General features: G+C 51.0%; 1 protein-coding gene across 1 annotated transcript in view; it reads left to right on the top strand.

The window, feature by feature from the left end:
• Positions 1–18,863, top strand: part of TENM4 (teneurin transmembrane protein 4) — a 387,326-nt gene that overhangs the window by 147,103 nt on the left and 221,360 nt on the right. The window contains exons 6-8 of the mRNA XM_039228710.1: positions 6,002–6,257; positions 16,773–16,871; positions 18,079–18,314. Coding sequence (XP_039084641.1) covers positions 6,002–6,257; positions 16,773–16,871; positions 18,079–18,314 — 591 coding nt within the window. The remainder of the gene's footprint in view (positions 1–6,001; positions 6,258–16,772; positions 16,872–18,078; positions 18,315–18,863) is intronic.

Raw genomic sequence — 18,863 nt, 5'->3', positions numbered from 1 at the left:
TTCGCAGGGCCACAGCTGGCCTTAGCTCGCAGGGCCGTTGACACATTCGAATTCCTCGCCTGAGCCAAAGCCCTGGAAGTCCAGGCCTTTTTCTCATGAGTGTGCTCTTAGGAAAGAAGAATGGCCAGCTTAGCTCGAGCCTCTCTGGCAGGCCGCCTGGACCCTGCTTGTGGTGTGTCCCTGCCTGGCTCAGCCCTCCACCTGGCCCCCAGACACCTTCCCCAAACACTAGGGATCGCCGCACCCCCTTGCTTAAAGCCCGTTGGGGCTCCCTCTCACCCTCCCAGTGAAGGCTGAGTTCTTTCACGTGGCATCTGTAGGCAACCTCTCCCCGCGCCTGCCTCAGGGTTGCCTCCTTGCCTGCCGCCTCTGTCCTTCCCACCCATCCAGTGAGCCTCGCTGCCTTTCTCTCAGGCCTCTGAACCCCTCACTCATGCCCGCTAGACACAGGTCCCACGTCGTTCCTCCTGAAGCCTCCCCCCGGCCCCAGTGGTCTGTCTGGCAGTGGCCTCTGTGCTCCATGGAGCTCCGGGGAGCCTGTGGCGAAGGCTCATGAGACTCCTAGGAGCCACCGCTGGAGGAGGGGCTCACCATGTGACAAGCATCAACTGACATAACATACTTAACATACATAACATAACTCACTTAACATACAAGAGGGCGGTTCACAGCATGGGCCCCGGAGCCAGACTGCCCAGGTTCAAACGGTAGCCCCAGCACCCAGTGGTTTTGTCATCTTTGGCAGGCTGCTTAGCCTTTCTGTGCCTTAGTTTCCTCCTCTACAAAATGAGGAGCAATTATAGCGCCTTCTTTACAGGGGCTTCATAAGGATTAAATAAGTCAAATACAGACCCAGTCACATAGTAAGTACGGATAAATATCAACTACAGCAATTTCATCATGACTGCCATTTTATGTAGTATCTGGGTGTTTTTTTCACTTAGACTGTGAGCAGCTCCAAGTCAGGGACCGTATCTGTTTCATCTCTGGATCTCAGTGTATTCAGTCCACAGTAGCCCTTCTCCCTTCTCTTCCTCTCCCTTTTATGACTGTTACTATCATATACTCATTTTACAGATGAGGAATTCGAGGCTCAGAGAAGTTACAGGACTTGCCCTAAGCTTGTCAGAGATGGAGACTCTGCTGTCACACGCGTCTTCAGCAAGCCTGCAGACGCCGGCTCTTTGCCGAGCCTGGGGCTCCTCTTCATCTGCAAACTCCTCCAGGCTCCGCACACAACAGAGGGCTCTTTAGTGTTGCTGGCTGACTTGAACCGAAGGGCCCTCTGCCTTGGGTGAGGAGGTACCTGAGCGTGCACCTGAGGCAGGTGCACCTTGATCTGTGCTGACGCGCTTATCTAGTGCAGAAGGGGGCCCTTTGAAGACATAGAGACCCCGCGCGTCTGATTTTCTTTTGAGGGTCAGGCTGCAGCTGCAATGAAGGCGTACCACGTTTCTGTTAGGTATTTTCTTGCTCTTTTTCTCTCAAGGTTTTTTTTTTTTTTTTTTTTTTGTCTTTTTTGCCTTGGAACCCCTGTTGCAGATGCTGGACGGTGATTATCATGGGGCTGACTCAGCAGCACTTTCCAATTTATTCATTCAGCATGCCTTTATGGTAACTGTGGAATTAATAGTTACCATATTTTTTTCATTACTGTATTCCGGGCACTATGTTAAGCACCTTCTGCACATTATGTCTTTTGCTTTTCATAACAACCCTATAAGGAGGGTAGTATCTCCAGTTAAGGATAAGAAAACGGAAGCTCCAGAGAAATTAAAGAACTTGATCCAGGTCACACAGCGTACACATGGCAAAGCCAAAACTTGACCCCAAGGCTGTGGGACATCAGAGCATAGTCTCCTCCTATTAGTGACTGCTTGGAAGAGCACTCTGAAGGAGCCTCATGATGTCTCCGTTCAGGGAGACACTCCTGGAGGCTTCCGTGCTCAGGATTTTCATGGTATATAAAATGGAAAAAAAAAAAGTGTCTGAGGTGTTGGAGGGAACCAGCAACTGCAAATATATCTGAGAACTTGTAGGAAGCAAAAATACTCCCTGGAAAAGCAGGCTTGCAAAACTCAGATAAGCAAGTGGCCTTTACTAACAGAGGTGTGCAGTATAACAGTAAAAATGACTCATATCTGGGCTTGATTTAGAGATATACTTGGAAGCTATATCTGCGAGAAGAGGGTAAATTGGAATTTACAGCACAGCTTTGCAAATGTACCAATGCTTTCTCCCAGGTAGCAGCAGAGAAGCCATTGCCTGTGCGAGCAAGAAGTCCACCTAGCTAATGTGCTGTTCTCTCCCCCTCATTCTGTAAATACTGACTAGGGATATGGAGATGAGTGGCACAGTGGCCCTTCCCTCTGGGAGCAGCAGAAGCCCACGTACTTGGTATTGCTTTTCACCCTCCAGAAAGTGGTGACATAGGAATGTGTGTACCCTTTCACAGACCAGGGACCAGGGAGGTCAAGTGCGTTATTGGACTGGTCCCCCAGCCAGTTTGTAGAAACCAGCAGGGAGTCAGGCCTCTCTTGGGCCATCTCTGTCTCATCCGCCATTGCATTCCCAACACCCAGTGCACAGGACCTGGCACAGAACAGGCACCCAGGAAATGCTGAATGAATGACTGCTTCTAAGTTGCTCTCTCAAGATAAGAGTATATATTAGAGAGGGGGCAGGCGAGAAAAAAAGGACCCTCTATGCCTGTCCCCTCTATCCTCCCTCCTGGCCATAGGAGCAGAAAGGGGACTCTATTTAGACGAGAGAAGACAGTGGCTCCTTAGGAAGGTCATGTCTCTTGTCGGGGGTTGTGAGTGATCTTCCACTGAGTCCCAAAGCACAGATCTCCCTTCGGAACCTGGGAAACCTCAAAGTCCCCTTTCCTAGCAGTCTCAGAAAGGAAGGGATGAGGAAAGGGAAACAAAAAGCCCAGCTGAAGCATCTGGAGCCCTGGCTCCAGGAAGTCAGTAAAGGACCACATAGGCCCGCGGTCTAGACGGCCTAGGTGATCTGCTATTATTTTTCGCACGCAAATGGCCTCCACACTAGGTTTACACTCTCGGATAGACTGTCCAAGCCGCTCATAAGAGCCATTTAGTCACTAGTCCTATACTGAGCACCTGGTCAGTTGTAGGGCCCGTGATCACCAGCACAGAGCGGATAGGGACTTTTGTACTTACCAGGAGAGGCAAGAAGGGGACATAAGTATCCCAGTCGTGAGGGAGAAGGAAAAGGTGTGTGGTCCAGGTTTCCTGCCCTTAGCATTCAATCGAGGAAAAAAGAACTTTGGGGAGGGTAGATCAAGGAAGACTTTATGGAGGAGGTGGAAATTGAGCTGAGCTTCAAAAAAATAGACAGGATTTGAACCAGGATATTCCTGACCCTCATAGGAGAATTTCCTTCTGGAAGTTAGTTTTTTAGATCTAGGACTAGTGGTCTTATACTTTAAAATCTCATTAAAGACTTTCTGGAGGAGGTGGAAATTGAGCTGAGCATCAAAAAATAGACAGGCTTTGAACCAGGATATTCCTGACCCTCATAGGAGAATTTCCTTCTGGAAGTTAGTTTTTTAGATCTAGGACTAGTGGTCTCATACTTTAAAATCTCATTGTTTCAGGACTCTTGGCAGTGCTTCTAAAGTCTTATCCCGCCAGAGCCTGGCATCCTCACTTAGTCACAAAGCAGATGACTATAGGCATGCAGGCCAGCCTGTTCTGACCCAGACCTCAGACGCTTGCTGTCTAAACTGAGAGGTTTTCTTCTGCCTTCGGCCACGGACTGAGACAATCAAGCTGGTGTCTGTGTTTTATGCAAAGGCATCATGGTTTGGTAGACAGAATTCAGGCTTTGGATTAATAAGGACCCCTTTAGTGGGACTCCTGAGTGGCACAGTTGGTTGACTGTCTGGCTCTTGCTTTCAGCTTGGGTCATGATCCCAGGGTGATGGGATCGAGCCCTGTGTTGGGCTCCACACTGAGCATGGAGCCTGCTTGAGATTCTCTCGTTCTCTCCCTCTGCCCCTCTGCCCCTCTCCCCCAATTGTGTTCTCTATAAAATAAAAATGGGGGGAGGGGCACCTGGGTGGTTCAGTCGATTGAGCGTCCAACTTCGGCTCAGGTCATGATCTCATAGTTCATGAGTTCAAACCCCACATCAGGCTCATTGCTGTCAGTGAGGAGCCCACTTGGGATCTTCTGTCCCCCTCTCTCTCTGCGCCTTGCCTCCTCACGCTCTACCTCTCAAAAATAAATAAATAAATCCTTAAAAAATAACAAAAGTAAAATAAAATAAAACACAGTAAAATAAAATAAAATAAAATAAAATAAAGGACCCCTTAGTAGTTTTGCAAACCTCAGCTTCCTTATCTATAAAATGGGAATGATAAAAATACCGCCCTCTGGGGGGATGTTGTGGGCATTAGAAAACTTAAGGCTGTAATAGTACACACAGTGAAGTGCTGGTGGCAGCAACTATCAATATCCGTTAGGTAAAAATGTCACAAGGAGGTTGACTCCTGGCCAGGGGCCGGGAGCCGGGAGCACGGGCTAGGTCACTCTTCACTGCTGGCCTCCTGAAAAGCATCAGACAGTAGTGGTCCAGTCCCTCTCACCGCTTTGGAGCCCTGGACTGCAGCCAGCTGTGTGAAAGGCCAAGGGTAGGAGGGACACTCAGCCAGCCCAGGAGGATGCTTCTGCTGCTGGCTTCTGTCCCAGCCTCCAAATGTCTCCATTAAAGTGATGCCTGAGGACGGCTGGACAAACCAAATGACCCTGCTATTCTCGCCTTCTCCCTGGTCCAAGGCGGTCTGCTCTCTGCCCGTTTTGCCTCCCATGCTTTCCCCCTCCCATTACGGGACATTCCTGCTGGCACCACATGGCACATCTTCAGAGCATACCATTCACATTCCTGGGGACTGTCCTTGTCGGAAATGAGGTTTCAGCCACTAGACTGCTGCAGCAGACTTCTTGGCTTCTGGGGGAAAGGTGTGGCAGGAGTGAAGGGTAGAGTGAGGAAGATGATGAGAGTCAGGGCTGGATTCTGAAGGGTGGGTGGGTCACGCTCTGAAGGGCTTGCTAGACCCTCTGTGGACTTTATCCTGAAATCTGTTTTTCATCTATAAATCTGGTGATAATAATACTTACTGTTCTGAGTAGTTGAAGGGAGCAAATAAAAGATGTATCTTAATTCCCTTGTCTGTAAAGTGGGGATAAATATAGTACTTGCTCTTAGTGGGTCATGAGGATCAGCTGAACTTAAACATGGAAAGGGCTCAGAATGGTGCGTGGCACATAGTTAAGTGCACACTAAATGTTAATGGTAGTTCTTAATAACCCCCAGGTGGTTTTTAATTCAACTCATTCCCTTTCCTCTAAATTCCCCTCCCCCCACCCCAGGCTATCACTGACCACTTAGCCTAAAATTTCACCACAGCCCCCACATACCCAGGCCTTTCCTGGCTTGATGTGTTCTGGGATTTATCACCACCTCAGTAAACCATGTTCCTTATCTTGTTTGTTTCATTTTCTATGTACCACTGTATATAATTGGTGTTTCTCGGCCTTTAGCATCGGTTGGAATCAACTGGAGAGTTTGTGAAATCAGATTGCCAGGGCCCACCCAAGGGTTCATGATTCAGTAAGTCTGGGCCAGGGCTCCAGAATGTTCTCTTCGAAAATATTCCCCGGTGGTGTTGAAGATACTGGTCCCGCACCACCCTTGACAAACACCGCCCACTAAGTATTAAATAAATCGTGTGAAGTGGGTGACGTCAGAGGCTACTTGTTTACTCTTGTGAATGGTCTGTCTCTTTTCGAATTTAAGCTCCACGGGGACAGGGATTTTGTCTGTGTTGTTCCTTGAGGTGTCCCTAGCCCTGAAAACAGTAGGTGCTCACTAAGTCCGGGTCTGGCAGCCAGCTCCCCACCGCACGGACACGCATGCTCGGGGGGGACCAGGCGGCCGGGCGCCCCGCTGACCACGCGCCTTTGTGCCCTAGATCACCCGGGCGGCCTGCAGAACCACCCGCGCCTCCGGACGCCGCCGCCGCCGCTCTCGCACGCGCACACGCCCAACCAGCACCACGCGGCCTCCATCAACTCCCTGAACCGCGGCAACTTCACTCCAAGGAGCAACCCCAGCCCGGCCCCCACGGACCACTCGCTCTCCGGGGAGCCCCCCGCCGGCGGCGCCCAGGAGCCGACCCACGCCCCGGACAACTGGCTGCTCAACAGCAACATCCCCCTGGAGACCAGGTGCGGGCGGGGCCGCGAGGGCGGAGGGGGAAGGGCCGTCCCGTGTGCCCCCCACGGCTGGGGTCAGGGGGTCGAGGCTGGAGGCGGCGCTCTGGCCGCCCTCCTGAAGGGGAGCGGGGCGGCGGGATGGGCGTGGGACCGGGAGAGCCGGTGCCCGCCAAGGCGTCAGCCCCAAGGTCCAGGGCTCCCTGACAAAGGTAGGAGCCCCGCTGTGCCCTCTTTCTTGGTCTCCGCGGTGGGGGTGCTGCTTGCTGGAGGGGACGAGAGCTGAGTGGGCCCCGGGGGCAGAGAGCAGGTTCTGGTCACTGGTTGGGGCCCACATGTCCGCCGTTTCTTACTGTGATTTGGTCACCCAGTGCCCGGCCTGGGACCTGCCTGGCCTGGGGTGGGTGCTCAGGGACTGCTCCGTCTCCTTTCTCCTCCCCTCTCCCCGCTCCTCCCCTCCCACAGACTTCTCACCGCACCCCAGACCGCATAATCCCTAACACTGGTACACCATCAGCTTGTGGGTACAAGACCTTCCATACTTGAAATGTGATGTGACCCTCACACCTTTACGAAGGCCTTGCTGTGATGAAGGCCTTGTTGTGATTCGTGATCCCCTTGGGGAGTTTTGGAAGCTGAGAATCAGAGGGTCGGTGACTAGCTCAGGTCACACAGACTGTGGAGGTGTGGCCAGGATGTGAGCCCAGGATGCCTGGCTCTGCACAGTGCTGTCTCCCGACCGCAGACCACCTTTTCCTGGTCACCCCTGGCCTGGACCACCACCCCTACCCTCTCCCAGCCTTGCGGACGCTTCCTTCCGTCCAGGGGTTCAGTCCGGGTCAGTTCTGTGGCTGCCCTCCGGTTAGCCCCTATTGTCCCAAAATGGAAATGAGCTTTTTTTTTTTTTTTTAAGATTATATAGGCTTACAAATTCACTGGAGAAAATGCAGAAAGATACAAAGACAGAAACTAGATTTACCCATAATCTGGAAGGAAAGCAAAAATAAAATTAATAACAAACCATAAGACAATCTTAAATACAGAGAATAAACTGAGGGTGGCTGACGGGGTGTTGGCTGGGGGATGGGCTAAATGGGCGATGGGCATTAAGGAGGACACTTGTTGGAATGAGCACTAGGTGTTATATGTAAGTGATGAATCACTAAATTCTATTCCTGAAATCTTTACCACACTCTATGTTCACTAAATTAAATTTAAATTAAATAATTTAAAAAAAGATTTACCCACAATCGTACCACTCTGTTGACTTCAGGGGACATACCCTTGCCCTACTTTCTCTAAAGATGAAGTGTCTCAGTCTAGCACATAGATTCTGTGTTCTCAAACTCCTATTCTTTTTTATTATTTAATATAATTTACTGTCAAATTGGCTTCCAAACAACACCCAGTGTCCATCCCAACAAGCGCCCTCCTCAAAGCCCATCATCCACTTTCCCCTCTCCCCAAACCCCACCAACCCTCAGTTTGTTCTCTGTATTTAAGAGTCTCTTATGGTTTGTCTCCCTCCTTCTCTGTTTGTAACTATTTTTTTTCTCCACCGTCCCTTCCCCCATGGTCTTCTGTTAAGTTTCTCAAGATCCACATATGAGTGAAAACATCTGGTATCTGTCCTTCTTTGACAGACTTATTTCACTTAGCGTAATACCCTCCAATTCCATCCACGTTGGTGCAAATGACAGGATGTCATTCTTTCTCATTGCCATGTAGTATTCCATTGTATAGATAAACCACATCTTGATCCATTCATCAGTTGATGGATACTTAGGCTCAAACTGCTGTTCTTCATCTGTGAAGAGGATGAAAGTCATCCCACGCTTAGGAGTGAAATGGATCTATTCATGGAACGCGTACCCATCTGACTTTGTCTGTCACTATGACATCTGCAGGTTGACCTTGTAGGATCCAGTGAAAGAAAATCACCACCCTTTGTGTGTGCCGTTTGACTCCTGTAGAATCACTTTTCCAAAGCAAATCTCTTAGAGATACAGCCCAGCTTGCCCCACTCCCAGTTTCTTAGTTAATACTGGTTTTGTTCACATCCTCTAAAGTCATGTGTGAGTTTTCCTGACATGCATCCCTTGCTCTCATCGGTGACAGAGCTGGATGATCGTATGCCATCCCACCCAGGGTAGCTTAATCAGATCTCCGTTATTTCCCGTGTGCTTATTGAATGACTGCCCGTGGCTGAAAGAAGTCAGCCAGTCAATAATTGATGGTTCTGTTTCTCTGCGTGGAACACAGTAGCCACTCCCTCTGCTTGGATGTTCATTTTTAGCCCTTGGTAACAAAGTAGGTGGTTCTCCGGGTTTTTCAAGGGGAAGGAAGACAGAGGGCCAGCAGCCAGGCATTTTCCTGATGGAGTGGTCCCAGCTGACCTCTGTGGCCCCGTCAGCCAGCGACACCTGCCTTTCTGACCGTCTGTCCTCCCACGTCCATTTCACAAACCACATGGAACTTGGTTTTCTTTGTCCTTCTACTTTATCTCTCAAGTAATGTTCTATAAAACACTTAAGAAATAAAAGAAAATCACACATATTCCACCAAACATAACCATTATTAACATGCCAGTATATATATACACTCACATGAACTATTTTATGTAAATCTATACAGATATATACATATTTAATATCCACCATATATATGAGTGTGTGTATATGTGTGTGTGTATCAGTCTTCTCCCAGATGCCCACCCCTTTCATGCCTCTGTGCCTTTGCACATGTTCTCCTACAGCTGTCTGCCAAAGCTGCCCTCCTCCTTACTTCTTGGTCTAGCAAAGTCCTACTTACTCTTAGGGACCCAGATGACCTTGGGTCACTCCTCTGACCCCAGAGTTTTTGCATCTAAAGATGGTCTAAAACTGGGGAAGGTGCCTAATACAGCGGGTAACCCAATCAGAATTCTGGGCCATAATACTGACCTTTCTGGTTGATGGCACAAAACCCACAAGGTTGAAGACGGATCAGTGCCCCATCTAGCAGATAGAATCGCAGGTAATTTTGACCAGCCTGGTAAGATCGGAAGAGCACAGACTTCACAGTCAGAGGACCTGGCTGCCTGTCTTGGTTTTAACAGTTACTAGCATGGCAAGAATGTGAACATCCTGACCCTCAATTTGCCTGTGTAAATCGGGCTAAGAATGTGTGCCTCTCCGATGGGAAGGAAGTGAATCACGTAAAAAACATAAAGCGCAGTGCCTGGCATTAAAAGACCCACTCTAACAATGATTTCCCATGTTTTTTCATATACTTCATCTTCCTGTATCAGCCCTGTGAAGAAAAAGTCCTGAAGAACGATTTATTGAGCTCCTGCTCACCAGAGGAGTTGCACCTTTTCCTCCACTCTGGAGAGAGAAGTGTGGCCTCGGTGTTCTGAGGACCTAAGTGATGGTCCTTTCACTGGAGCCTGTTGTCCATAGCACAGGTTTTAGCACCAGACACGTCCTGTGCCCACACCCCCACCCTGCTGCTCACTAGCTGTGGACCTAGACCTTACAGTTCTTCATCTCTAAAAGGGAGCAAATCTTAGTAACTTTCTGTTCTGATTCGCTGTTGCCGCATAACCAATAACTGTCAGACTTGGCAGCTTAAAAAACCTCCAGCTGATAAGACTTCACAGTGTGAGTCAGGAGTTCAGGAGGAACTGGGCTAGTCTGCTCCCCATGGTGTCAGCTGGGGCCACTCAGTGGTATTAGCTGTTAGCTGGGCGATCTGAAGGAGCCAGGCAGCCTGACTCACGTGCCTGAGCCTTGGAGGAGGTGGCTGGGTTGCTGGGCTCAGTGGACCCTCACCCCCCGATGTGGTCTCAGAGCCTCTCCACCCAGCCTTCCCCGCGGGGAGCGGACTTCATACTCAGGGGCTTGGAGCTCCAAGGCCCCAAGACAGAAGTCGCCGATTCTCTTCAAGGCTTGGCATGGCGTAGTGTCCCTTCTGCCATTGTTCTTTTGGTCAGAGCAGTCCTAGGCCAGCCAAGCTTCAAGGAGAGGGACTTCTCAAGGGGAGAAGGGCCCACGGATTTTCAGCCACTTCTAAGCCACCATAGTACCCCGAGGCTGTTGTAGCAGTTACACACCATCAGTTCTGAAAGTGTCTCCATGCACACTAAGTGCTCACCTGCTTACCATGTAGCGCTGGTCATTCTGTAAGTATTCACCGAATGCCTACTGTGTGCCCAGCAGGCAGTACAGCTAAGAGAACAGACTTGCAGTAGGTCAAGTGCCGCGATGCAGGTGCCCGCCGGGAATCTGTGTTTTAATTGCCTCCGAATTTTCAACGAGTAACACAGAGCTGGCCACGCAAGGGATAGAAGAAGAGTATTAACACGCAGCTTAAATGAATGGACAATGGAACAGATGAATGAAACGTTACACCTAACTTGAGTGGGGAAAAGGGAAGACTTCCCAGTGGGCCTGGTGCTGGGAGACTGTTAGAGAGCAAGCAGGGGTCCCCAGGCCGGGCTAGGAAGAAGGGGTGTGAGGGAGGCACAGCCTGAGCTAAGGCCTGGAGGCCCAAGACAGCAGGGCCTAGTTGAGGCCGTTGTAGCCAACAGCCGTTACTAAGCCACACCAGAATGGGGAGCCCCTCAGTGCCAGAGGAACGGTCACAGGCCTTACTATAATTGTCGCACGGAGTCTATGTTGAGAGTCAAAAATAAATAGCTGAGCCAATAGCGTAACAGCAGAATAACCAGGAGGGGGTTAGATTTCATGTTGGAGAACAAGAAAGGCAGGCCTGAGGGCAAGTGAGAGGGAGGACTTGCTTAACCCTCTGCCTCTAGCACCTTCTAAGGCTAATGGAGTCCCCAGAGGGAGATTAGGCCTCCCTATGATTCTCAGAGCTAGGGTCACATGTTGCTGTGAGGCCTGCTGGTGCACCTGTGGTCCATTCTGGTGGGACCCATGCATTCAGGGTCCACTGTACCCTGGTCCACTTCTTTCACGCTCTGCAGCATCAAATGCTTAATTGATTTCAGAGGGATTGTCTGATTAATAGCCTCTCAGGCTCCTGTCAGATGAAGGGGAAGCCAGAGCACAAGGCTGCCAGACCCCTGCTCCAGCTCATCTGCTCCCGGGGCTGGTTTGGGAGCCTGAGGCCCGTGGTGTGGTCATGCTCAATTTGGGGAATAGCCCTGCCCACCCTTCAGGGATGGGAGGCCATCCTGGTGGTCTCCAACCCAAGCTTGGTATAGTGCCCAGAATAGCACACAGTACCTTCTAGCGGGCCAGGCCAACTCCTGAGCATCGTAGGAAATTGGGATGGAAAGTGGTCCCTGTCGTTTGATGATTCAGTCCCAGGCATGCAGAAAACACAGCCACTATCCTATAAGCAGCTCATGGTCTTATGAGGAAGGCCGACCCATAAATGAATGAATGAAGATGGCACTTTGGATAATGCTCTGACTTAGGGAGTACTCTTAGCAGAGGAGGGTGTGGCCCCCTCTGTATGGGGGGCATCAAGGAACAATCATAGCCAACACTTATGGGACCCTTCCTTCCTAGGGCTCCTTAGAGGGAAGCACATCAGAGACTCAAGGTTTTTACTGGGAGCTGGTCCCACAGGCATCTTCTGCCTGGCAAAGGCCCAAATTCCAGACACCCAGAAGGAAAGCAGGTGTTCGGCGTAAACCATATTGTTTGTACACAGTTTAGACACAGTGAGTCAGCTGCTCATGGGTTAAAGCTGGGAACCCTCTGGTAAACCTTAGTCAGTACTGCTATGACTACTGTACTGCACGGGTGGGTAGTCTTAGTATCGTCCCCACTTGAGAGATGAAGAATCTGAAGACAGGAAAGTGGCGTAACTTGCCTAAGGAACCACAGCAAGTGGCAGGGTCAGGATCCGCTCTCGGGCCAGCTGGCTCCAGAGCTCATGGACGTAGCTGCTTTCCAGCATCTCCTTCCTGATGATTCAGACCTGCGTTGGGAGGGGCTCGCAAGGGAGAAAGGAATTGTGGGATGAGGCACAGCTATGCCAAAGCACAGAGCTGAGAGAGCTTATTATCTTGGAGAAATGGCTGAGAGTTGGGGACGTGGGAGCCCATGGCCTCATGGAAATGCATGTAAATGGGAGTCAGCAATGGAGGGCCTTGAGTTCTAGAAGAAAAGGTGGGCATGGGGCCCGAGAGGGGAGGAAGTGGGGTGAGTAGTAATGAGCATCTTTTAACTTGGAGAGTAACATTATGGGATTGGCCTTTCTGAGAGACCACTGTGACCCAGAAGACCTGGTTCGTTTTTTGTTTCTTTGTTCATTCATTTGTTCCAGTGCTAGCTCCATTGCAGAGTCTTTCTGTGGTCTTGGCCAAGTCTCTGACACCCTGTACACCTTGGGGGTGTCAGCTACAGGATGCGGGCCTGATGCCTGCCTGCCCTGCTCTCCTGGGTGGCTGTCCCAGGGCTGAGTGGGCGACGCATGGTCCAGGACGGCAGGCTCGTGAAGGCGGTGAGATGAGCTATTGAGCAAGGTGGTCTGAACACCTGGCCCCTGCGACTTTTCAGCCACTGCCTTCCCAAAAGGTATTGGTTCTGTCATTGGAGGGCGAGCTCCGGCTACCCCGGGCTGGGCCCAGAAGCCCATGCTTCAGACAGCTCACGGACGTGCCCAGGGCCTCCTCAGAGGAGGAGAGCCGGGAGAGCAGTCCTGCGCCTGCCTGTGTACCCTCTCCGGTATTCAGCAACTCTTTCCTGAGAGGCAGCTGGGGGCAGTGAGGGAGGAAGGATGTGCTTTTGAGTCCCAGCTCTGCCTTTCGGCTGCTGTGTGACCTTGGGCAGTCACTCAACCAGTCTGGGCCTCATTTCCATATTTGTTAAAATGAGGTGAAACACCCACCAGTGTGAGGATCCAATGAATCCAGTGTCCACACCCGAGTTCCCAACAGCCGTGAGCTGGAGACCAGGCAGGACTGTGACTTAAGGAGCCCTCAGCAGCATGGGCCTCCATTAGGAAATCCTTGTACCTTTTGTTTTCTGGAAGAACTGGAACCTCAGAGTTGGGAGCGGGAGATGGGCAGGAAATTTGGGGAGGAGCCTCGAACTAGGAGCCCAGACACATAGGCTGTAGTTTCAGTTCTGGCGCCAACTTGCTGTGTGCGTGTGGGCAGGACACATGTCTCTCTGGCCTCAGTTTCGTCACCAATCAAATGAGGCCTCGTTGACTCAGAACTAAGTTTCAGAAGCACAGAATAGGGACCTTTCAAGGCAGCAGAAGCCTTCTGACCCAGCAGTATTTTCAGCAAGTGCTAGCGTCCCCCAAATTCCTGAGTGATGTAAATGGCTAACGTCTGAGTTTGCACAAATGTGGAAAGCTCTTTCAGGGATCCTGGCGCAGCGTCTCACTCCAGAAACCCTCTGGTCCAGCGCACTGCCTCTTCCCCTGCCCTAACAGATATGCATGTTTGGGAGATCATTGTGTGACCTCTCTTTGTAAATTATGGAAGTAGAAATAAAACCCACTCTTGCTCCAGACACTGGAAAATCCCACTACTAACATTTCAGTTTTTATCCTTTCTGTCTCCCCGCCCCCCCCGAATATATTTATTTGTTTCCGATGGGCTTTAAAGTACACATTTGACTCCCTGAGAGCACAGGCCTAGGCCAGCGGTGCAAGCCAGGCTCCCAGACGTACACAGGAGCGTGTCATGCAGACAGCTGCTGGCCCAGGGAGGCACCGAGGGCTTGTCCCTGGGGCCTCTGGGCAGGAGTGGGTAGGGCCTGCTCAGGCTGGGCCATGTGGACTGTAGAAAGACTGGAAATCCCTTCCTGGACTACAGGGAATGAGGGAAATAATAATAAAACACCACCTGTGTGTGCTTCCCTCAGTTAAACACCAACTGTGTGCCTGCAGTATGCCAGGGGCGTTTCCCTTTGTATACCCCATCATTCACAGTCTTCAGCAAATATTTATGGAGTGCCTACTACTATGCACAGGCACTCCTCTAGGCTCTGGGCACATGGCAGAGAACAAGGCAGGTAAGATTTCTACTCTTAACGGAACTTAAACTGCAATAGGAAAATAAAATGTGTGTGCATGCGTGTGTGCGTGCGTGTGTAGTCCAATGTGGAAGACTGAAGCAGTGCAAGGGGCCAGGGGTAATTAGGACGAGCCCGGGAGCTATTACAGTTAGCCATGAGAAGTGAAGGAATGGCCTATACAAATATTGGGAGGAAGGTGATTCAGGCAAATGACAGCACAGGCTTCAGCTGGTTGGAGTAGCAGCATAGAGGCCAGGGTATATGTAGCACAGGAAATGAGGTTGGAGAGGTGGCAGGCAGCCAGACGCTGTATACACTGGTGAGGGCCGTGGTTGTGTTCTTATGAAATTACGGGAAGGTTGTGAGCAGAGTAGTACGATCCAAATTATGTTTTGGCTTCTATAAGGACAGTGATTATCCCAGATTATGAATGCTCAGAGAGAGGGACTCACTACCTCATGGCCAGTGAATGATGGGGCTGGGACCTCTTTGACCACAGGGTCTCTGTGCCTTCCCTGTCGGTGCCTTCCCACATGAGGAGGCCACCTGTGGGCAGGGGAGTAGGGGTGGGGCGCGCAGAAATGAGGCCACTCTGAAGGACTTCTGCACCCCTTCCGCACCCCTCCCTGTGGGAGGCGCCGACGGCCATGAACACCACCAGAACAGTCTGGTCCCCAGGCTGCTGGGCCCAGATAGCTCAGGACTCTCTAAAAGAGGAAGTCCCCACCACCATGGCATTATAGAGTGGCTGACTGCTAAACTGTGTTGCCTTGTGCTCCCACTGTCGCCAAGGATGCTAATGAAATGGCACACCGAGAAAGTAGCAACAGCCCCTCCTCATCTCAGTATGTGAGGCTGGCTGAGGGGCAAACCCTCGGGCTGGGCGGTGACAAAGGCTTGTGGACCAGAGGGTCCTGAGCTTTGGGATCAGACAAACCTGGCTTCTCTTCTAGCTCTAATGCTTGCTCACCCTGTGATAGGACCTTCAGAAAGTCACGTCTCTGATCCCTGATTTGCCGGCCTGCAACACAGAAATGATAGTGCTGACATTGTAATATTGTGGGGAGTAACATTTACATTAGATAATAGGACGTTCTAGAACAGTGAATAAGCTCTGGTAGATGTAGGGCAGATTAGCAGTAGTACTTCTAGAATATTTGCTAGTATTAGTACTAATGCAACAAAATTAGTACTAATGTACCTAAATTAGCATTAGAACTTCTCTAATATGCGTTTAGCCCTTACAAATACTTCCAACATTACTCAGCTGGTCCTGCATCAACTTTGTGAAGTTAGTATTGGTATCTCTATTTTACAGGTGAAGTATAGGATTGGAAGAGGTTGAAGTTTTTACACAGTCACACAGCAAGAAAGTGGCGGAAAAGGGACTTGGATTTGGGTTCTTTGGTGCTCAAGGCCTGGTCAAAGTCGGCGGGAAGGTCCCTCACAGGGTTGGACCCAAAAGTGAGCTCTCTGCACTCAGTCTGTCCTTGAGGTGCATACGACAGGCTGAAGCCTCCAGCTAATTGTTTAAAAACGATGCATTACACGGTTTTCAAGTGAGGGGAGAGCAGTCCTTAAAAATATCAGGAAATAGGATCCAACACACTTAGGTGTGCTTGAGGCCACTTAGGCATGATCAAGACCCAGAAGGGCAAGTGGGTCTGTTTTCATTCTGCAGTAGAAATAGATCCTGTCACAAAATGCACTGTCCTCAGTCTACTTGGGGGGAGCAAAAGACGCCTCCTCTGTCTTCTGAGTGTCACCGCCCTTGCCATTCAGCCATCACTGAGGTCCTTGCTCTGCTAAAGGGCCACGACACTCTAAATATCGTCGGCATCAACATGGGGGCTTGTGAGAAATGCAGATTCTCCGGCGCCACCTCCATCTTCTGACTCCGAATCTCTGGGGGTGGGCCTCAGCAAAGCACAGCTCTCCAGATAGTTCTGATGCTTACCTCATGTTCGAGCACCACTGCTTGAGAAGAAAATGACCCAAAATGTTTATCTTTTTTTCTTTGGACTAGCAAAGTGTCTCTAGCTGTTGTTTGAACAGATGTACTCAGTATCAAGTAGAGAAAGCACAGGCTTTGGAAACAGAAAACCTGAGCTCCAGTTCCTGCATGGTACCTTGCCTGCTGGTAACCTTGGCAAATCCTGTTACCCCTCCATATGTCAGTTTCCTCATCTGTAAAACGAGCGATATGCCTTCCTTGCATAGCCTGTTTTGAACGTTTGAAATAAAAGGACGTATCATGCCTAGCTCAGTGCCTGAGAGGTAATCAGTCTCCATCAGTGAGAGCTGTGATTTGATGGCCACAACTGCCAGACATTCAGGTTTGTATAGAGAATGTGCCCTCTGGATGCTGTGTGCCAGACAGACCCCTCGCACATGTGGCTTGCACACAGACCCATCGCCTGGCGGCCCTGTCCCGCTGATCTCACGCACAGCTGCACCAGACAGCCACTTTGTGTGTTTCTCTACTATCCCCCTTCATCGATGCATGACTCATTGCTTCATTCATGTCTCCATGTGTGCGTAGAAACCTAGGCAAGCAGCCATTCCTAGGGACATTGCAGGACAACCTCATTGAGATGGACATTCTCAGCGCCTCCCGCCATGATGGGGCTTACAGTGACGGGTAGGTGACATCCCCATGTTCCTCCTCTCTGTGTATGCTGTCCCTGTGGCTCCTGCACTTGCATGCAGACCCTGAGATCTTTCCCTGGGACCTCCCGTGGGAGGTGACGATACCATGTTGCATGCCCATCCCCAAGTCCATGTTCAACTTGCAAGAGTTTCTCCTTGGAGGACCCTCTCGTCAGCATATTAACAGCAGCATTGTTAATATGCAGCTCCCAGCATCTCATTGACTGCCTCTGCCATTCTGAGAGACATCTCATGGCAATGTTTATGCAGCACAGGCCCTGTATCCTATGTATTGTAATCCCAAGGATGTGTTCTGTGGCCTGAAGCATTTTGTACCCCTGCAGAGTGCAAGATTGCTCTAAGATTTCAGGGGGAAATAGGGCAACCAATGCACCCCATTTCCCAGGCTGTGTACAAATTCTCCCATGGCCATGGTTAAAGACAAGCTGTGGAGGACTTCCTGACACCTAGTTTGGCCACAACGATGTGCTTTGACCATGCCACGGTGCCCTGAAGACTATGGCGAGGCTGAGGATGCATTTGCCTGTCTGTCCTCTTACACAGCTTTTACTAGGAGTTTGGAAGGCAACAGTCTGGCTTCTGAAGGCATTTGCTGCCATTGATCATATAACAGCCACTGGGGTGGACCCAACCATGGCAAAACTTAATGGTGGTCTCTTGGTTGCACCTCCTAAACACGCTTTTAAAAGAGTAGTATTTCATGCCTCCACCAAGGTACACTGGCAGAGTCGGTATTGGAGAGAGAAGAAAATTTAGGTTCCATTATCTCCAGGGCACAGCACAGGGTTTTAGACACTTTCCTAGATACTGCCAATAATTTTAGAGAACAGCTAGTATAATACCCAAGAAACGGCATCTCCACCCCATCCCCTCCCCGGAGAGAGATCTCCACACCCAGCCTTCTGTCAAGTCAGTAACACCTTCTGCCTTGGCCCCAGTGGGGTGGGGCCGTTCCCATGGGTAGGATTCTCCCATCCTTGTTCCATGGAAGCGTGTGTTCGTGTGCCCTGTTACGTGGTCTGGTACATGACCCTCCTTTTCTCTGCCTCTCCTGTCTTCTCTGTGGTGATTCTCCAGGCTCCTCTGCATGCCTCTACTGCTGCCTCTGTCCTTCAGGTTGACCTTGGTCCCAGTGAGTCTGCAGACCCTGACGCCCTCTGGCTTCTCTCTACCCGCAGGCACTTCCTCTTCAAGCCGGGAGGCACTTCCCCGCTCTTCTGCACCACCTCGCCAGGGTACCCGCTGACATCCAGCACGGTGTACTCCCCCCCACCCCGGCCCCTGCCCCGCAGCACCTTTGCCCGGCCGGCCTTCAACCTCCAGAAGCCCTCCAAGTACTGTAACTGGAAGTGCGCGGCCCTGAGCGCCATCGTCATCTCAGCCACGCTGGTCATCCTTCTGGCGTACTTCGTGGGTAAGCACCTCCCTCACCCCAGCTCCCCCTGCTCCCCTTCGCTCAGAGGGCAACAGACAGCGCACCTTGCCACCAGGACGGCCGAAGCACACATGGCGAGCCATGCAGCCCTGGGGTGCTGGCCTGCACCCCCTAAACTGTCAAGGTCAGCTCTTCGGGACCCTCATCTCCTCTCTGCTTATAACCAGGAAGGAAGCTTAGCAGCTGCTCTGTCATGTGTCGGATGCCTAGCATTAGGTAGAAGCAGTCACTAAGAGCCACTTTTGAGGTGGTGATCTGTGGCACGCGTTTCATGGATCGGAGTCACGACAAATGAAATGACACGTCGGAGGGGCCGAACAGCAGGCAGGCCTCTCCTGCTGGTGCCGCGTAGCTGTGGTGAGGGGTGAGAAGGATGGGGGGTCCCCTGGGGTTGGAGGGGAACTGCCGAAGGTTCCACTGTGCTGACCTCAGCCGGAAAGCATGTCTGAAGGTGAGGGAGTGCCAGGGTGGTCTGAGGGGCCTGAGGGAGCCCAAGACCAGAGTGCGGCCATGGTCAGGACTGAGGAG

The sequence above is a fragment of the Hyaena hyaena genome, unplaced genomic scaffold (assembly GCF_003009895.1).
Source record: "Hyaena hyaena isolate Hyena2069 unplaced genomic scaffold, ASM300989v1 scaffold_34, whole genome shotgun sequence".
Lineage (NCBI taxonomy): Eukaryota > Metazoa > Chordata > Mammalia > Carnivora > Hyaenidae > Hyaena > Hyaena hyaena.
This window is presented reverse-complemented; position numbering and strand designations above follow the sequence as displayed.